This window comes from Ambystoma mexicanum, chromosome 1p, assembly GCF_040938575.1.
Source record: "Ambystoma mexicanum isolate Mex_15411 chromosome 1p, UKY_AmexF1_1, whole genome shotgun sequence".
NCBI classification, from domain to species: Eukaryota; Metazoa; Chordata; class Amphibia; order Caudata; family Ambystomatidae; genus Ambystoma; species Ambystoma mexicanum.
The window spans coordinates 1,224,818,759-1,224,840,036 of record NC_090921.1 but is presented as its reverse complement, the minus strand read 5'-3'; the positions used below and the strand labels follow the sequence as shown (position 1 = coordinate 1,224,840,036).

General features: G+C 48.5%; 1 protein-coding gene across 3 annotated transcripts in view; it reads left to right on the top strand.

The window, feature by feature from the left end:
• The window catches only part of LOC138452228 (uncharacterized), a 404,096-nt gene that overhangs the window by 45,061 nt on the left and 337,757 nt on the right, over positions 1 to 21,278 (top strand). For all 3 annotated transcript variants that reach the window (XR_011260203.1, XM_069604957.1, XM_069604958.1), the window contains exon 2: positions 17,144 to 18,249. Coding sequence is in view for 2 of the 3 variants with exons in the window: in XM_069604957.1 (XP_069461058.1) it covers positions 17,296 to 18,234 (939 nt within the window). In the remaining variant the exon portion in view is untranslated. The remainder of the gene's footprint in view (positions 1 to 17,143; positions 18,250 to 21,278) is intronic.

Sequence of the window (21,278 nt, the reverse complement as noted above, 5' to 3'; positions counted from 1 at the left end):
AAACAAGGTAAGAGGCAATAGAAAGCAAGAGGCCACAGGGGCCATCTTGTTTTCCATCAGGAATCAACTGATTCCAATGGCAGGGCCGGGGTGTCCCAAAATGGAGGACACCCAGAGCACCTGTCAGATTCAGCATGGTGCTGCCACCAGCCTATACCCTGCTCTGTGGGTCACACACAGGTGCCCAAAAACATACACTAGGGGCAAAGGATTGTACCCCCACCTATGGGTGCCATAAAGGTATCCCATGGGTCTGTACACCGAACCAAAAAGAGGAAGAGCTGCACTGCCAGGAGTCCCACGTGGACTCCTGGGCAGAAAATAACACAGAACACAATATGAAAAAGGACTACAGGACAAGGACAGGGAGGCTCTGTCCCTCCAATGCATTTCCATCATCACAGTGAGTCGGCTCTGCTTTGAAAGGGAATGTGTAGTCTGGCCAGACGGACCGATACTGCCACATGGCAGGACAGAAACCCAAAGGACCCAGCTTCTTTTTGATTGCTTTTGTGAGGGCCGGTTACGGCCTCCCCCAGAAACAGCCACACAGCAGGCAGTTTTCCTGTGCTTGGGTATCGGAGGACCACACACATTCGGGAGAAGTAGCCTCACACCAGGGTGCTGCATAGCCAAATGACTTTGTTGCCAGAAGGGGGCGGGAGTAGGAAAGACTCCAGTGCTGTAGACACTGGAAGAAGCCTTCTGCCTTCTTGTTTCTCACTTTCCTGTCTCCTCCACTTCTCTAGTGCAAAGCACTTTAGGTGCAAGGGTAACAGGGCAAAGTCTACTCCAGCCAGGAGCAGGGTTGGTTGGTCATCTCGCACCCTTTGGCAGACTTCCTCAAGGAACCTTTAAGGCCAAAGATGTTTGAAGATGCTCAGTTGGATCTCTTTGGGACAGTTGCAATGCCCTCTGCCAGAGGTTAAGGAGCTGTGTAGCTTAAGGAGCTGTGTAGCCAGAAGGAAGATCTGTCTCCAAGCCAACATCGGGACTGACCAGTGCTGTGGAGCAGGACCAAGTATTCTGCAACAAAGTATCCTGTCGCTTTCCTTTCCGGAGGCCTCGCTGCAACCAGCCAGATCACCCGAAGCACGCTGTTCTCTCTCACCAAACCAGCTGCTGCGGGTTTCCTGCATCCTGAATAGGGAAGGCACTGGTGTCTGCACTTCTTCAACCAGCCAACTATTGCACTGCATCTAATCCAGCTCAATACTGCACTGTCTGTCACCTCCTAGCCCCGAAGCGTCTGCTGAATGCAGAAAACAATCTAATTTCTGGAGGGTCACTCGCTGATTGCAAACGCAGCTCAGCCCAGCTATCCGGCACCTTGTTGATTGTGCATTAATGCACCCTGAATTACCACTTAGTCACTCACTGACCTTTCCCAGTGGCCAAACCCTGACTCCGACTGGTCAACTGTGAAGGGTTCTTGGGAATGCACCGACGTGCATCACTGAACTGCTGCAGTTCGAGTGCACGGAGCACCCGCTTTCAATACTGCTCGACGTCCGCACGATCTCCATGATCCTATGTCCCTGGCTGAGCCTGATCTGAATCCTGGGTCTGATGCGTCAGCCCACCAAGAACTGAATCCAGGTACTGTGATGCTGATCTGTTCCATGGTCCACTCGGGCCCTAAAGATTGGCTAGGTCACTAAGGTCACTATCACTCTTGTTTTCAATCTTATATCCGACCTCCCAACCCCCCTTGAACAACAGTCCTGGTACATCTCTTCTGTTATTTTGTTTGGAGTGGGTTTTGTGTTATAATCTCTTTACGTTCTGCTTGCAGATGGTGCGTTTTATTAAAGGGTTACTAGTTTTATAGAACCTTGTTTAGACATTACCCATGTTTTATGTTTTCCCTTGGACTGTGATAACTTTCTTTGGGTCACTACTGGTACACCTTCACTGAGTTGCCCATTTTTACCCCTACTCATCCTTGTACTTCTGTGAGGCAGAATCCAATTAGTCGCATTTTCTGATTCCCTTACTGTAAACCTTAGTTTACTGTGCAAGGAGGGAAGTCTCCCCTTTGTGCCACAGCAACATTTAGGAATATGTGTCTATTCCTCCATGGCTCTCCTTTATTGCTCCTTTTCGGAGGCCTTCAAATACCATCAAAACAAATCCATTGGTAAGGTTGCAATCCTACTATTTCCCCATCCCATCGCCCCCTGTTGAGGGATTTAGTGAGGACTTGGAGTGGGCTGTAAACTTTGTATTAAAATTGTAGGCTTCTGTGACCTAGATTCTCCAAAACAGGAAAGCTGCAATGTCTTGCTTTAGAAATCCTGAGCTTGCAACAACATAGAATATCCATGTATGGATTCAGCTACCCGTTTGTGCTTACAAAGCAAGCTTAATAGGTATGCAGCCTTTATAACGACTGGAGTTTTTATTTTATTTAAATTCACTATCTAACACTTCTGCAATAAATATTCTAGGGCTGTAGTTAGTATATAAAATTACACCAGTCCTAAGATATGTTGGGGAGGGTGTTTGGTGCATTTAAATAAAATAATGAAAAGATCGACATTGGTGTCTTCTTCATTGGTTATAAACGCATGTTACTACTTAATGTTATATAGCCAAGGAGCAGCTGTGAGAGAGTATTTTGACGCCCTGGCCCGAGTTCAGATTTAGCCCAGGGTCGAAGTGCAGTTAAGTCTTACAAAGGTCTGTCTGTAAAATGTATAACTCTCCTTGTGAATGGGGGAGGGCGAACACCGAGATACTTTTAGATTCTTCCTTATCTATCTCCTTGCCTGGATCTTCTGAGGATTCGTCTTTCATCTTTCTTCTTCCTGCTTGATTCTTGCCCTTTTTCTGGAAGCGATAAGGGCGAGCTCCCCCATAGGCCACTTTGCCTTAATTGCAATCTGCTAGGCAGTGGGGACTCCGGGGAGCCAACCCCAGCGCAGGGAAAAGCTGTGGGGCTGAAAAACCCTGGAGGTCTTAAGTTGTGCTGGATGATTCCAGGATGGTCTTCCTTGGATGAATAATATGATCCACGCAATACTGGGAAGCAGCTAGGCTCAGAAGAAGTGAGATGATATTAGGAAAACCTAATGTCACGTAAGTCCAGCAGATGGAAATGGTCATGTGACATAGAGTGGATAGCACAGAAAGTGCAAGAAAACAGAACAGAGATGTCTGGTATGGTAGACAGGACTGAGTGACCCAGAATGCAGCTGGGAGGAAGTGGCTACAGGGAAGTGGTATGGCGTGGTTGTGTGAGAATGGGAGAGCATAGCCCACGACCCTGCAGAAAACCAGCAGTAAGTAAGGCAGGAAGGCTCTGAAATTCCAGGGAGCGGGAGCAGACTAGCACTGTCTGCAAGACAGCAGGAGGAAAGGGACAAGGGAAAGCTGCACCCTGTAGCTACGGAGAGCGGGTGGGGGGAAGACCAGTGTTAAGAAAAAACAAGTGTCCCGGAAATGGAGGTACAGAGGGAGGCAAACAGTGATGAGATGCAAGGATGGCGAACTATGGAGTGTCTTACCTGGAGCTGTGTCAAGGGTTGTCTGAATGAGGGGAAAGTCAGCATAAGCTCGCAGTGGCCATCTTGGATGGAAACTGGATTTCAATGGAGTCTCCAGCGACTCCAGACGCCTCCATGGCTGCAGCATGATGGATAATGAGAATTCTGATGCTTTTTAATCGTCTTAGATTCACATGCTGTGCATATGGTATAGTCCGACATCCAGTGGTAACCACAAGTATTCAATCTTGTCTTTCGAGGATTGCAAGGGGGACGTCGACATGGGAGTGCCTGTAACACTATTCTTAACGTGACATGTAGTGTACCCAAAATCCCTCGCGCGTTGAGGTTCCCCAGACTGTTTGTTTTTTTTTTTGTTTTTTTTTTCTGCCCAGCTATCTGGTCGCCTTAATGCAGAGCTCTCCATAAAACATTGCGTTATTTCTTGACGTTCAGTAGTTTGTTCATATTGGCCCTCCTCTCGACGGTTGATTCCTGTGCCACTGCAGAAGACTGCTGACTACGGAACGCTGCCGACCGCTTGGCCGGGCCTTCTGGCCAGCCTGTACAGTAGTGGGGTCGGTGTGGTCCTATTCTTTTCAAGAAAGCCTCTCCTTTTCCCCTGTTGGTTCCCTTGGGTTTGTCATCGCTATCACAATCATGCGCTATGGACAGGAGTTCCTTTTAGATTTTGTCCTTCCTGTAAGGCAACATTTCTGTGGAAAGACCAGCACCATCAGTGCAATAGGTGTCTTCCCCTCGATCACAACGAGGCGGCCTGTAAGCTCCTACGTCCCAAAATTGTTAAGGAGCGCTGTTTGAAGTGGTGAGCGGCCTACTGTATGTTGCAGGCCGAGAGTAATTCCCCAGCCGCCGAGTGACGAAGAGGTCCGTGTGATGATCAAGGCTCCACTTTGGAGGCCATTGACCTTACGGCGGAGAGTTCTCGCTCCGCAGCGTCCTTGCACGATGGGCACGACTGAGTCGGCTATGGGGACTGTACATCCCGGCGACAGGGACGCACCCGATTCCCACACAAAGCACACAACCCACGGTTCTGTTGCGGCGGTCCAGTCAAAGCGCTCCAAACGCCAACGGGCACTTCTTTTCAGCGTTGCCCGCTGAGCTTTAGGATCGGCAGCCCTCCTTGCAACCATGGCATGCGTCGGGGCAGTCCAAGAGTAAGGGTGCTAGCACCAAAACACACGTGGCCGTCGAGACTCCTCAGAAGAAAGTGCCGACACCGCTTAAAGCTCCATTTGCGCCAAAATCTGCCGCACAGCCACCGCCTCAACCTACACCTCCCTATAACCCAGAACATCAGTGAAGAACAGTCGAAAGATACATCGAAACGGAAGGTACGGCCAAAAGACTAGGCAAAAGACTAGACACGTCGCAACTCCAGGGGCCTCGAAAGGATTACTCGGAGAGTCCTTTGTCTTTATCTAAAACTGTAGGGGAAAAATCTTACGTTCTACAGAGGAAAATTGTCAGGAAGATCCCCCCACCCCCTACCCCCAGGCCTCTAGAGCCTGGCATCCTCTTCAAAAGCCCTCATGGGGCCAGTCCTGGCGCCATGCTCATACACCATGAAAAACAATGTGCTTGGGAAATACTTTATTGTATTGTCAGCCTACATGGAGGCATCCACATAGCTTGGTTGCTAAAAACCAAGCTATGCGGTCTACTGTTTTGGGTGTGGTAGCCTAGGGACTACTTTACCTGGACTATTTTGTTGGGGCTATTTAAACCCCACCCGAGCAAGACAACCAGCTTCACGTTACTTTACAGCTTGCAACGTGATGCTCACTGTGTCCAGCTATTTCCCCCCGAACCTCTGAGAAGCAGAACCTGCAGGGAGACAAAAGGAACATCATTTGCAGCAGCATCCTACCTGCAGTCTTCATCTTAAGCCACTCGCAGCTCCTGAGAACAGCTTCCTCGAATCTGCACGCCTCCCGGACAGAAAGACCTGAAAGAGGAAGATGGAGGCAACATTAAAGAAAGCAGTAGAGACATTTGCAAATTACGAACTGCTCAAAAGGCTTATCTGGCTGGTTGCCTCTCGGCTGGCACCACGCTGGACATTCCACTCGCGCTGAAGAACACCGCGACCTACAAGGAAGGAAAACATAGGTTCGCAAAGGCATGACTTCGCAGCGTTGTGCATAGCGCTTACTTACCGCATCATAGCGATATTAATGCGCCATCATTTACCAGCAGAGCTCAAACAAGCCAGTTCGCCACGCTGAAGCTCTGCATACCTAAGGGAGAAAAAGAGACATTTGAAACAAAGAAAGGAATGCAGGATAGCAACAGTACTAAAGAACAGCAATAAGACCTACCTGACCAATATCAAACGGGCCGGCGTCAGTGAACTGGACCGCATCCACCCACGAAAAAGAACGTGCCCCTGCAAAGAAGGCAGGACGGAGAGCATGCCTAACTCTACCACAAGGTGAGGAGAGGGCCCCAGGGGGATGAAACCATATGGGGGTGGAGGGAGGATACTTACCCCGGTCGGTCAGTCTTGAACATAGTCCTCCTGTATTTTCAGGCAGAACCTTCCCCGCAGACCATATCTGGGCAAAACTGAGAAGTATACCAGCGAGTAACCCGGCTGGGTGCCGTCCCTGTGGATACCAGGTGAGCGTAACAGTGCCCGATTCGGGTTTTGTTGAAGACCTGACAAAGGAAAAGCCTCCTGCCAGTCAGGCCATTCCATTACGTCCGGCTCCTTCATTGTTCACACCAGCTCCGACCAGGGCGGTTAATCCCAGAGTAGAGAAGCTGTTTTGCCCTCCTCCTACCGACCCCCTTTACATTATGATAATGATTTATATAGTGCCTTAATCCAAAGTACTTAGGGGGGCATGCCACTCCGGATTCTCTGGTAGTTATGACACTGAGGAAGAGGCCGGGTGTACCCCTTTTTACAGGTGAGACACTACCTGATACAGAATGCCAAAAGTTGTATGCACTGGGAAAGAGGGTTATGACTGCTGCAGCATTCTCCACCCGCATAGTCAACACCACACCGTTGGCTAGCTACTCCTTCAAGAGGTCCCTGAACTAGCGCTGGCTCGTCTGTTTGCGATTGTATCTGAGGGCAAGCAGGTGAACCACAACATTCTACTTTGGACTCTGCTGAAAAAGTGGGCAGTACCTTAGCCCAGGGTTCCCTACTAAAACGGCACTCCTGGTTGAGAAACTCCGGGTTTAAGCATGAAACCCGGGCATCCGTAATAAACAAGGCGATTGAGAAAAAACAACTTCTCCAGCAAGGCCATTGATGAGGCACTTGAGGCAGCAAAAAAGGAACATGAGACTCCTCAAGATCTTGGGCCAGATTACCCAGAGACCTTCCCAAAAGAGGGGGCGGCTCTCATTGTTCCTTTCGTGGGCAATCTTGCTCCCCTCACAACCAGTATGTTTCAGGAAACAACTGGTCTTCAGGACAAGGATAACACCACCACATATCCACCTAGAGGACAACGCTGTGGGAAGGGTAGGGGCTGGAATGCCACCCCAGAGGCTCCCCTGCCTCAGGTCAGAAATAACCCTCAGATTCGGGTCCCCTCCCATGCCTCCCCGGTCAGGGGACACCTAACATCATTACTCCATGCATGGGAGGGGATAACAGACCTGGGTACTCGAGACCGTCGCCCACTTGTACTGCATAGAATTTTGCCGACCACCTCAAATCAGACTGCTGAAATCAAGAGACCCTATGCCGGCACACCTACGCATCCTGCTGCAAGAGGTCGCGAGCCAGCTGGAAAAGGGCACCATAGAAGTCATCCCTCTTCTACAGGTAAACAAGGGTATTTAGTATTAGTCCTCGCCTGCTTCAGCAACCGGCGCATGACATGTGGTCCCCAGAAGTAGCATCCAACCACATAAATCTATAGGAACTGTTAGCAGTATTCAAAGCACTGAAAGCCTTTGAGACACCCCTGCAGGCGAAGACGGTCCTGATCACAGACAGCACCACGGCCATCTGCTATCTGAAGAAAAGCAAGGGGGGGCACACACTCTCCAGGGCTATCCAAGCTGTCCCAGAACATTTGGAAATGGGCTCTCAAACACAGGATGTTCCTGTTCCAACACGTTCCAGGTCTACTGCCCGTAGAGTACGAACGGCGGCTACACAAAGATATCTTCTCCAATGTTTTCACACAATGGGGCGTCGCAGAGGTCGACTTGTTCCTGGCGGACGCTCAATGCAAAGATTAAACTTGCAGGTACCCACAGAACCGATCCAAGGGGAACGGTCTCTGAATAACATGGTCAGGGAAATTTGTTTGCTTTGCCCCTCCACCGCAACCCCCCCCCCCCATCCCCCCTCCCCCCCCCCCCCCCCCTCTCCTCCGGTCCCTCCCGACTCAACAAGATTGTGCACAAGATGCACCAGGAACCAGTCAACATGATATTGGCACCCATGTGGGCCCGCCAACCCTGGTGCTCTCCTGATGGCGATGTCCCCATCTCCTCCAATGAAACTGCCTTGGCCATATAAACACGTTATCTCATGGCAAGGGGGAAACACTTCACCCATTCCTGCAAACCCTGAACTTAGAGGCCTGGCTGCTGAGGTCATAGAGTTCGGGCACCTTCAACTTCCTCAGAGATGCATGGACCTACTTAGGGAGGCAAGGAAACCTAACACCCGATATTGCTACTACGGTAAATGGGAAGCGCTTTATCTGGTGCAATTCCAAGGGCGTCAATCCCATTAATTGCTCTCCTACGCACAATGTATTGTACTAGACTCAGGCCTGGTCTTTAATTCCCTGAAGGTTCACTTGGCTGTTCTCTCAGCCTACACTACGTTGCAACAGAAGGTGTCGTGGTGGAAGATACCAGTTATTAAGCCTTTCATGGAAGGGGTTCAACGGATTCATCCCCCCATTTCTAACACGGCTCCTGGGTGGGACCTAAATGTGGTATTGACTAGACTTATGGGGTCTCCCTTTCAGCCTATGCATAAAGCAAGTCCTCCTAGTGGCTATCACTTCTATTAGAAGAGTTGGTGAACTCCAGGCCCTTTCAGTTCTAGACCCTTTTGTTACAGTTCACATGAATGGTGGTTCTGCGCACTCAACCTCGATTTGCGCCTACATTTAGTTCCAAGTGAACGAATCAATAGAACTGTCTACTTTCTTCCAGAACCCCACCCCACTAACATGGCTGAAAGCCTATACACATTAGATGTGCGCAGGGCAGTCATGTTTTACCTAACTAAACCACTAAGAAAGACAAACCAGTTTTTTTTTTCAGAGGAAGCTGGTAGACAAGGGGATCCTGTCTCCAAGTCGGCCATCTCAAGGTGGATTGTCAATTGCTTCTCTCTTGCTAAGGGAAATCTGCCCTTCAAGCCTAGAGCACAATCTACTCGAGGCAATGGGGCTTACATAGCATGCATTACAAATGTTCCCCTAGAGTCAATTTGCAAAGCGGCAACCTGGACTTCTGTACACACCTTTTACAAAACACTATTGCCTAGATACTCCATTCCAGGTCTGATTCTCAGGTGGGACAAGCAGTACTAAGACATCTTTTCACTACTGTTCCTTCTCACAACCCACCTCCAACTCCGGGTACTACTCGCACAGCATTCGATTCTAAGCAGATTAACGATCATCAGAAGACCTGCATTACTTGCCGAGTCGCATTTCTGATTATTGTATCTGCTTAGATTCACATGCGCCCACCGTTCCACCCCGCTTGGGTGGAAGGAACCTAGACGTCTTACTACTTTCTCTCTCTTATGTACTCAGTCACAAGTGTCATTAGACTCCCTCATGGCACGCGTGAGGGATTTTGGGCACACTACATGTCAGTTACGGATAGTGTTAGTCATGCCCATGTCGACGTCACCTTTCGATCCTTGAATGACAAGATGCAATACTCTGTGGTTACCACTGTATGTCAGACTATACTATATGCACAGCATGAGAATCGAAGCGGATACAATCATCAGAAATGCTATTATGGTAAGTAATGCATGTCATACCAGGTGTTTCACATATTAGATTGTACAACCACATGGAGTCTACTGCAGAGGAAATAAAAACCTGTGTCTCTGAGCATTAAACAAAATTTGGTTCTGGTGTGCATTTTCTGAGCACAGCCGGGAATACAAATTGTATTTTCCTACAATTGACACCCCCCGTTGGGACCTCATTGTAGTTAAGGTCCAGTTGTGCCATGGTCAGGCAAAGGTGGGAGTCAGGCATGGGGCGCCCTGCTGTTTTCGGGACAAGCAGCCATACCTTCACTCGCCAGCTTACCCTTTCGACACAATTGATCCCTGCAACTGAGAGTCCCAATTGGTGGGGGGGGGGGATTACATTCCTGTGGAAGCACAAGCACAGAATGCACCCACTTTAGCAATGCTTCTCAAGCTGTGCCTGTCACTTGCTGAGAGGTAGATTGTGATGATAGTGCCTCTCTGAGCTCCCATTTTTTTTTCACTTGGCTCCACCGTATCCTTGGAACAAGGCTAGATTGGATGAAACCTAGCATTTACTCTGTCCATGCTGCAGGATATTCCAGCAGCAATATGCTGCTGTCTTGCTATCCAAATTGTAAGGTGGTGTTCTCAATTGCCAAATACACAATGTTCTAAATTTTAACAGGAAAGCAACGTGTTTGAATTTGAAAAATACACCTCATCCTGCCTAGGGGTACGTTGGAGCAGAACAGACCCTGGATTTATGCTTTTAGTGACCTAACCGCTTTTACCTTGATGAGGTTCTGGGTGCCAATGCACCGCTCTATAATGTTCCGCCTCACAAATTCGTAAACCTCCCACTGGACTTCCAGGGCAAGTTCCTTGGTGCACTTGCTCTATACGGATTGTTAAACCTAATATTTAACAGTTAAAGTTCTGTGAAATGTTACATGTCACCTTAACTATACTTCGTATTTGGTGCAGTGCTGCCACCCAAAGGCCAGCCATGCACAGTGAAACTTGGAATTGCCATTCTCTGTATATAGTTTCTTTGCAGTAAATGTCAAACATCCACATACATGCCAACACGGTCTATTGCTAAGCAAATGGATCTGTCTTCTAAAAATCGAACTCGCCAATGAAGTAAACTCGTAGATTTTTCAAGCCCTAAAGTTAACCCTTTCCTGATGGAAATGGAAGGGCAGGCCATTGAAGCGGCTATGTATGTTTTTTTTTTTTTTCTGCTTCATCTAACTTTGTATTGTATATTTATATTGTGCCTATACACAGGAAAGTGTTTCAGAGCGCTCAAGGAGGCTGGGAACAAGGGGGAAAAACAGTCGCTCAGAGCCCTTGAAATTCTGAGACGATAATCGTCTGTGCAGGCAGAGGAAATGCGTAAAATAATGGTTGAGACACAGCAAATGGGCTTGCAGTTTTACAAGTGCAATTAAGGGAAGAACAGACTATCTTCAGGCATGGGCACTTGGATAGTGCGAGGGCAATAAGGAGGTCCAAGTACACCCAGTCAGAGGAGATGGAGGGGGGGGGGTGTAAGTGCAGAGAGCACTCTTTTCGGGTTGTAGCTAACCTTGAAAGGTGGGTAGGTGTAGTGTGACGGAGGACTGACAAGGGTACCCGGCAGAACACCACGCGGCCAGTTAGTAAGCTATAAGGAAGAGGAGGGAGAGGGCAGAGAGGTACGGTTTAGCAGGGTAGAGCGAAGGAAGAGGAGAAGAGTAAGGTTGTTTCTGGAACTTAAGGTCAGGCTCAAGATGGAGGGCGGCAGGGAGGATATTCCAGAGGGAGGCACCTGCTGAGGATAAGTATCTCCTTCTAAATCTATTTGGACAACTGGCTCACTCGCAAAAGCTTGAAGGTAGATGAGAAGAGGGCTTGTGAGGGACAGCATTTAGTAAGGCAGCGTTGCTAGTAGAGAAAGCCTTGTGGTGAATGCAGAGGGTGTTGAACTTGATCCTTGCAGCCAGGGGGAGCCAGTGAAGGGATTTCATCACCAGAGATGGGGTCCCAGGGCTTGAGGCCAAGGATACGTCTCGTGGTTCTGTTCTGGATGAATTGCAAAGGACGCAAGGCTGAAGAAGGGAGGTTGAGGAAGAGGCTTTTGCAATAGTCCAGCCTAAAGAGAACCAAGTTTCTAGAGAGTGAGCTGCTGGGGGAAAGTGAGAAAAGGTAGATTACCTCTGAGGTGTAGCTGAGATGTGAGAGGAGAAGGAGAGAGTGGAGATGACCAGAGGGTTTTTTTGCCTTGCATGTGGGTCAGGGTCCAGGGCCAAGAGACCAGCCATAGTGAAGTGGAAAAGCGGGAGCAGGGGCTCAATGCGACTGTCTTACTGGCGTTGAGGCAGAGGTTGTTTGCAGCACAAGATGACTAAATAGCAGACAAGACAGTTGGATGGGAGTGAGGAGGAGGCAGCTGAGGGTAGCCTGAAAGATAGTTGCCTGTCATCCATTTAGCAATGGAAGTTAAAGGTGAAAGTGGAAATCGCACGTGCCAAGGCAGCCATATATACCTATGAGGTATAGCTGAGATGTGAGAGGAGAAGGAGAGTGAAGATGACTGTGATGCTGTAAATGCATCGGAGGGACAGGGCCTCCGTATCCTTGTCCTGAACTGCTTTTTATCATGTGTTCTGTCGTGTTTTCCGCACAGGAGTTCATGTGAGACTCCTGGCGGTGCAGCTCTTTCTTTTGGTTTGGTGAACGGACCCGTGGGATACCCTTATGGCACCCATGGGTGGGGGTACAACCCTGTGCCCCTAGTGTATGTTTTTGGGCACCTGTGGGTGGCCCGCAGAGCAGGGTATGGGCTGGTGGCAGCTCCATGCTGGAATTGACAGGAGCACGGAGTATCCTCCATTTTGGGATACTCCGGCCCTGCTATTGGGATCCGTTAATTCCGGATGGAAAACAAGATGGCCCCTGTGGCCTCTTGCTTTCTATTACCCATTACCTTGTTTTCCCAAAGTCCTGGGAAGCCCTGCCTCCGTCCCTTCCCCCTGACTGACTGATGGGTGGAAGTGCCATATTGTGTTGTTGTGAAGGCCCGGCCAGACTAGCTGGAGCCTTCCCGGTGATGTATGTTGTGGGTACCTCCTGTGGGTGGGACCTGGGTGAATAGAGTGTGTGACGAATATGCAGTGTTGAATGGCTCGGTACTTGTCCCAATACACATAACTTGTTGTGAGTGTCTGGAGAGAAGTGAATGGCCTGAATACCTCGTGTGCCTGATTGCCTGCCTGCATGAATGCCTGTAGTCGTGATTGGATGCTTGAGTGTGACCCAGCGGAATGAATGGGAGATCAGCAGTATATCTGGGGACCTCTCACTGCTAGGAATCGTGTTCAGAAGCTGAAGTCCACTACGACGAGTAACTGGAGTAACTGACGCTTGACCTTGAAACCCTGCTGGTCGAGAAGAAGTGCTGTGGCTCTCCTTCACAATCTGAAAGCTGCTGTGTTTTCAAGGACTGACCCAGAGAGACCTGGTAAGGCGCCCTCTTCCCGAGCTACGAGGGACCATCGTGCTCAGCTGATCTTTGCCAACGCTCCCTGGTAGACAGACCTTCGACGGGCTGCCGAACCGATACAGGGACTGCTGCGGAACTCCAAGGAGAAGCACTCGGGACTGTTGTCCGCCACTGTCGACGACCGCCGTCGCCGACCGGAGCCGCCGTGCTCCCGTTTGCCTAAGAACTTCCATTGATCATCGGATGCTCTCGCCTGCATCGTCATCCGCTTGTCTCCCGCTGGAGAAGGCCCGACCGTCGACGCACCGAGGAGCATCCACCGGTGGGTTTCCCGCCACCTAAAGACCACAGACGCCGAGGACTCAACGCCCTTGCTGGGCCACAGTTCTTCATCTCTTTGCGGTCCAGAACTATCGTCACCGAGGTGCCCCGCACGCCTCCTCCTTGCAGACGCCAACGCTCTGTCGTCGACGAGCACCGCTAGGAGCGAAGCTGTCACTTCCCTGCCGTAGTTCACCCTGTTCACCGTCGGACGTTCGACCCGTGACTCCCACCTTAAAGGGAGGGCACTCAAGGGGCGTCGATTCCCCGACACCGAACGCCAAGTTCCCCGACACCTCTCCACGATCCGTGGCTCCCACCTGAAAGGGAGGCACTCAAGGAGGATCGGTCGACGCATCGTCGGAGAACTCTACTCCACCAGGTACATTGGGGGGGGGGGCGGGTAAAACCTTAATAGGAAGAAGTAAGAATATGGAACATTATATGGACTGGGCTTGTGCTATATATCTTTATTTACAGGTTGCCCAGGTGGGGGAATCTCCACACAGAACTGTGCCTAGTGGTAGGGGTCAGTATTCTGCCTATTGTTTCAACCATCTTGCATTCCTGCCTATCTCTATTGCTGGTTTCCTAGTTATTGTTCTGTGTGACATTTTAACCGTACAGTTGATGCACTTTAATGAGATTTGATAACTTTAGTGGTACCACTTTAGAATTGTATATATTTATCATTATTGACTTCCGAGTACAAAGTGCGTTATTGTGATCATGTACATACCTTTTGAATATTAATTACATAAAGACTGTGTTTTCAGTAATAGTGTGTGGACATCCCTTTGTGGGGGTTCGGGGACTACACTGTACTTAAGAACCAGCCTGCATCACCTCCTGAGAAGCTAGGCCTTGATTGCTCGTCCATTGCTACATAGAGAATCTTGGCTGGGGTCTTCTGTGCCTCTCCTCTACCATATAGAGAGCGGAAGTACAGACACCCCCTACCAGTCTTTACAATGACCCAGAGGTTTTTTTGCCTTGCATGTGGGTCAGGGCCCAGGGCCAAGAGACCAGCCATGGTGAAGTGGAAAAGCGGGAGCAGGGGTCTCAATGCGACTGTCTTACTGGCGTTGAGGCAGAGGTGGTTTGCAGCAAAAGATGACTAAATAACAGACAGTTGGATGGGAGTGAAGAGGAGGCAGCTGAGGGTAGCCTGAAAGATAGTTGCCTGTCATTCACTTAGCAATGGAAGTTAAAGGTGAAAGTGGAAATCACACGTGCCAAGGCAGCCATATATACATTGAAGAACCGGGGGAGAGGTTAGATCCCTGGGGAGTGCCAAAAGTTGAGTGAGCAAGTTGAGTGAAAGGCTCTGAGTTCCGCCTGGGATGGGTGGTCGGAGAGAAAGGAGATTAAACCGCCTGAGCCACACCTGTGATTCCCAGGGAGTCCCGGAGACCTGCGATCAGGATGTTGTAGTTAACCGTGTCAAAGGCAGAGGAGATGTTAAGGAGAATGAGGACGTAGGGAGTGTTTGTGTCAAGATTTTTGAGCAGGTCTTCACGGGTGTTCAGAAGAGCAGTTTCTGTGCCTCTGGATGCTCTAAAGCCAACGATAGGGTGGTAGTTTGCCGGAATGGAGGGGTCGGCAGAGGGTTTCTTGAGCAGAGGGTGGGTGCACAAGTGAATGCTTAAGGGCAGTTGGGAATACTCCAGTGGAGAAGGAGAGATTGCAGAGATCAGATGAGGCTGGGGCGAGGGAGTCAATATTGTCCTTGATGATTTTAGAGGGGCAGGGGGTCAACCTGTTTGCGTGAAGCCTTGAAAGACTGGACTTGTCTGGCGACCTCTTCAGGTGTGATAGAGACATAGGAGAGAGGGCAAGGGCGGCTCTGGTTTAGTTTATGCTGTGGAGTGGAAGAGAGGGAGGAAAGGATGTCTTGGGTTTTTGTGAGGCGAGGGCTGAGCAAAGGTCCTGTGTGGGTGCTGCAGGATTGGCCAATTCCTTGCAGACTTTGGAGATGCCGCAGAGATGCAGGCTTGGATAAAGACCCTTCTTTTGGAGCAGATGCAGAGTCGATATTGCCTTTGAAGGAGGCTGCAGGCCAGTTTGTAAGGTGGTCTGCCCGATGAGTTCCATTTACGCTCAGCTGCCCTACATTTGCGTTTAAGGGCAGCCAGATCAGTCGTACCAAGAGTTGCACTTTTTGGAAGGCTTCAGTCGGACACTCGGGGCAGGGACAAGAGTGTTCGAGCTAGAAAGGTTGAGGTTGTCGACAGCTGTCAGGGTGGGAGTCGGCAGCAGGAATGGTAGGAGGAGAGCAAGTGGAGGCAAAGGCAGCCACTGTCACTTTTTTTCATGGGTCTGGTGACTTTGAAGAGTGTGTTGCTGCCAGAGGAGAGTGTTGGGTGTGTTGAGACAAGAGAATGGTCTGTCCAGGAGAGAGGTAGTGAGGGGTATGTCAGTAGAGATGAGAACATCGAAGGTGTGCATGGAGCCAGACGGTAGGATATGTGGGGCGAGGGAATCGCATAGGTTGTGGAAAGGTTCTGAGGAGTGGATGTGTAGATCAGCCATCAGAGGAGGAGGCGAGTAGAGGGGCCACCTCAGTCCATTCTGAGAGGCAGAGTGTGGACGGTCTGGTGGCTGATGAGGGTGGCCATGGTGAGAGAAGATTTTGGTGAGAGTCTGCAAACTATGCACTCTGAGGAGTAGGCCTGGGTAGGGATGATGACAAAGGTATCCATTCTGGGACGATAAGTGACACCCAAACCCCCCAGCCACCCAATCTTTTTTCCATGGCCTAGGCATGGAGAGGATTTTGAAGCCTTCAGGGAGCAGTGTGCCAAAGCTTGTGACCGGGCTCTCCTTGAACCAAGGATGGCGTGCACATCAAGATAGTTCAAAGAGGTTGCAGATGTCGGACGATTGTTTGATAGCAGATTGGGTGTTGAGAGTGGAAATGTGGAGCAGCTTTCCATCTTTGAGGGTCTTCCATTGGGGGGGGGGGTGCACAGGGGACATGGTCCCACCCGAGGGTGGCGAGAGGTGCCAGAGGGAAAGTGGAGGATGATGAAGGTGCCATGGCCGACTGGACAGTACAGCAAGACTGATTTGCATATGGTTGGGGGGGGGGTAAATATTTCACGTTGCTACTCGCCATCACATGCCACCTCAATTCCACACATGCATACAGAAGACCATTACCACTAGCCAATTGTGAGGTGAGTACACATGTTGCACTCAGTGATACTAATGGAACACATTTCTCTAGTATTTACCTATATTATGTTTAGGGGCTCCCATGTTCCAGGGAGCACATTTTCTATAAAAAGTGTATTGCAGTTGGCCATCTGAATGCTTTTGAAACGATCCCCGACTTTAAAATGGTCTGTGCTGAACGGAATCCACCTTGCAATTCAGTTTGCACATTCATGTTCCAAGATGTTGGAATCAGTGTAATGATGCACCTTTTTGAGTGCCTGTAAAACGGAAAGCGAAAGTGTCTCCCCAGGAGGCATTTACTCCTTTAGCGAGGGAGAGTAATGTGACTAATTATGGGCCATGCATTTGAAAGTGCTCCCAAGGGCAGCTGCCCTTCGTGAAGTTAGTTCTCCCTAAACAAACCAACGTTGATAAAGTACTGGTTCTAGAAAAAAAACGTAGCGATTAAATACTCCTTTCCTAATTAATATCAACGTCTACCATTACGTTTTTGCTGAGACACATAAACGAGTGCTTGTTATGTTCTGTTCTGTGCTTGTAGAAACAAGACCTTCCATATGCCTGGGGTTCAAGGAAGGGGTGAGTTCAGGTCATGGGATGTTAGGACTAATATTTTATTTCCCTGTTGATATGGCCCATTCAGTATTTGCTTTTTGTTCAGCTTCTCATTGTGTTTTTTTTTTTTCTTTTTTTCCTCCTCCTTCCTTATAGGCTAGGCAATTGGGATTCCCAACTGAAGAATAGTGGCGCCAGGTGGTGCTATTTCACTCATACTTGTCAATCGTAATATGTACTGCAAGATTTAGAGCGGCAACTGGAACATTTCAGTATTACACAATTGGCTCCCTGCTGAAACTACCAGCATGGCAGATTTTAAGAAATTCAAACCTCCCCAGTTGTTTTTACCCAGTCCAGATGCATTCATGGCAAAAACATTGGCGGTGGATGAGGCCTTCCGTCCGATTCCAAAACTGGCGAAGGGGCAGAAAACTACCAACCGTAGGAATTGCAAGTTTGGCAAAAACGAAATGGACCAAAATTCCAACACAACGCTTCATCAGCACAAGCAAACTGGTGAACACGATAAAAATCCACAGATTACTTTTTCAGAGCTTGAGAAGATGGAAAAAAGTGTTATACGCAAGAAAATAGAAGTGAAACTTCAGGAGCTGGAAAATACAGAGCAGCACCAGAGCACCCATAGTACGTTGCAAAAGCTGGATTATTTGAAGAAACGGGAGAGGCTTTTCTTCTGTCATGCTACTTCGCTGTCTGAATATTTGAAATTAAAAAAGGTCCCAAGAGGACTGAGGGTCATACAAACGGGCATAGAGTACTTACAGTCGTGTCCAGAGGTGACTGAAAAATTGAATGAAGTCACAACTAAGTGTTCATTTGATCTTATGCTGCTCATGTTGGAGACCGCAATGAAGGAGCGGGGCCAAATCATGCCACAGATAGCCAAAATGGAAGAAGCTCTCCAGGCACAAGTCCCAAAGGAACTATATGCCCAAATGAAAAGAGACATGAATGTGAAAATAGCTGCTTTTGAAGATAACCTCAAAAAATGCATTGAAAAGAAATACAGGAGGGACCTGTCTGATTACCCAAACAAGGTTTACACTTGGAAACACCAAGCCGAGCCAGGGTGGAATGATGATCGAGGGTCCAGTGGTCCAGGCTCAAGTTCAGATTCTGAGGATCAATCGGACCGTTCCAGCTCAGTTTGCCGGGTGCCTTCGGAAGTCCAACACAAAAAAACGAGGCGTGGAGGTAGAGGGCGGAAGAAACCGTCCAAATAGCCAGTGAAGTCGGAAGTGAGTACCAAATGAATCATTTTGTAGTTTGTGGTGGAATTCGTAACTTATGATAGTGTACTCTTACCCTATTAACATTATGCTCACATGAATATAATGCTCCAATAGTCCAATGCTATACTTTGCCCATAATTGAGGTATTGTTATTGATCCTAGGTACTCCTCGCACAATAATTTGTGGGTGATGCAAACTTGTGGAGAGTGCGCACTCTGAACATGTTGCCTACTGCTCTTTGGTATCCAGAATACATATTTGTATCCATGCAATGACTCATAGTCTGATAATATGAGTACACTGGGAACGTTTGTTTGAAATTCTATGCTGCATGTCTGAACTACTTGTGTCAGTGATAACGTAACCTTTTTCCTGTATGAGTCTCTCTGCCCCCTCACTGTATGCGCAGTAGGAGCAAAACTAATTTAGCCCAGACAAGCCTCACTGCAATGCTGTTTTAACTGCTACTTGATTGTATTCCTCCCGACCGCACGCCAGAAGGCCTACCCTGGCTACCGCATCCGTCCTAGACTGTTTCACCCTGCCTTATTGTCACTATTCTCTCAAGTATGCATTCATGCTCATTGTCCTCATGCGGCCCCCATTTCACCCGTGGCACTATTTTCTTTCCAACTTGTCTATATTTTAATTCGACTTCCGTTCCCTCCTGCTGCCTGGCACGGCCGAACTACACACCTGCCATATTTGCTTCGCATCCCCACTTGCCATTGTCTCTTACCCCTACTTCAAACCTACTGCTCTGTTGCTGATCTGTCCTTAGGAGTACTACTGCGTTTCTTTCACTGCCTTCACTCTTATCCACATGCTGCTCACAGCCTTGCTGATATTGAACCTTCCCAATTGCTCTGAACTTGTTGTGCTGTTATGCACCTGAAAAGTAGAAACAATTACACTACTAATGTGTGTTTATTCGTCTTGCCCTGAAAAGTCAAAATAGCCATACTGTTGATGTGCATACTGGCCTTATCAGTCCAGCTGCCAAATATTAAATCAGCCTACTAGCGCCAAGGTCAGTTTAGCCTATAGGCAGAACTGCTAGTGTAATCGCCAATAGCCTTTGTGCTTAACCATTGCCATACAGTATGCACCCCTGACAGTCTCTTTATGATCCAGCTTTACTGCGTCATCACTAAATAGCACAATAAGTGCCTGACTAGTTCATTCCTTTACCCTTTTCAGCTTAGACTAACCCATCTATCTCATATCATAGCCACACACTAATCATGCTAGTTTGGTTAACCTTCATCATGTTCCCTTTTTTGCCTTATCCCGTACTCTACTACCTGTTCCGGAAGACACTTTATTGTACACAACATCTCGGGCCTCACCAGACCAGCCTGCCTAAGGCACCATCCCATCCCTTGTCCTACTCCATTCCTGCCCTCATCAGTGCCACATCTACCAATGACAGTACAGCCACTAAACCTAAGGCGAATACACAGACCTCTACTCATGATGCCTCCGCTACACAACCCGCTAAGTGCACGTGGAACCATAGTAACCCTGAAACAAGCAGTCGACACCTAGCCTAGGAAAAGTTAGACCGTCTCGCCTAAGAGCATGAACCCAGCATCAGGTGAATTATCACACTTCCCACATCACCATCTATCTCGCACGTCAATTCATAGCCAAGGGTTCACCAAATCACTTCCAAAACCAAGCACTAACTCTAGACCAGCGACCATGAAACCAGTAGAAAACCCTACACCTAAACCTCCCTCAAACGCCCGCTCCCTAGGAGCCCATGCCATCCTTGCCGGATACACAACCTCATCAAAGAATCTCAACTCGACATTCTATTTGTCACTGAATCGTGACTCCACCAAGCATCCAGCCATCCCGGCAGATTACACTATCCTTAGAACGGATAGGACACACGCACATGGAGGTGGCGTGGCAATCATCGCAAGGACCACACTCAACTAAGATCATGCCAAATTGAAAGTTTACTAGGTTACGAATTACTGCTAACTAAACCCTCCATAAATGGTAAAAAACCATCAACCTACTAGTCATTTACAGAGTCCCTAACTCTAAAAACCAGCCAGAGATTGATATCCCATTACTACTAGCTCCTTACATCAAACCCAACACTATAATGTATCATCTTGGGAGACTTGTACTTAAGATTCAATGATAGCCAGGACCATAAAGCGGAAGAACTTCACTCCTCCTTGAAGGACATGAGCATCACTCAGTTAGTAAACTCGCCCACCCACGTCAAAGGACGTATTCTTGATTGGATCCTCTCGATCAACGCGGATATCTCCATCAATTTTATAAACCCACTTGAGTGGTCTTATAATCATAGCATCCTGCTCATTATTAATACCTTTGAACCACCTGCATCCACCTCGAAAATCTCCAATTCTTACGAAACCAGAAACCTTTGCAAACTTGCACCAGAAAATCTAGAGCCCCTGCTGCCCAAGGCGTTAAACACTCTATCTATTAATGATGACAATCCTAACACACTAGCAGATGCCTACCACAATTGTCTCACGGGCACCATCCACGCAGTAGCCCCACTCACTACTACTGAAACGCTCAGAAAAACTATTGTGCTTCTGTTTCAGCGAGGAACTTGTCGCACTCCGGAGAACTAACCATCCCATGAACACACCCATAGGAAACCTCCATCAACAGCAACTGAAACCGCTTACCAGGAAGCAAACGGAACGTACAAAAAAAGCCCTCCTTACCTTTAAAGCCAATGCCCTCAGTGCCCAGATCAGTAACACTGCATCCGATTCTAAAGAACTTTTCTCAATCCTAAAAGAATTGGAAAATCCAACACCAATCACTAACTGTACCAACTCCAGTAAAGAGTGGTGTAACCATCCAAGTAGCTCTTGCTGCCAAGATTAACCTCCTTCAAAATAAAATCCTAGCTAAAAAAACAACTCCAGTGACAAACAGGCCACAAATAATCATCTACCCACCCTTAATGATAACACTAAACCTACCTTCCAGTTCACCCAAGTCTCTCAAAAAATGGTGTTCAATACCATAT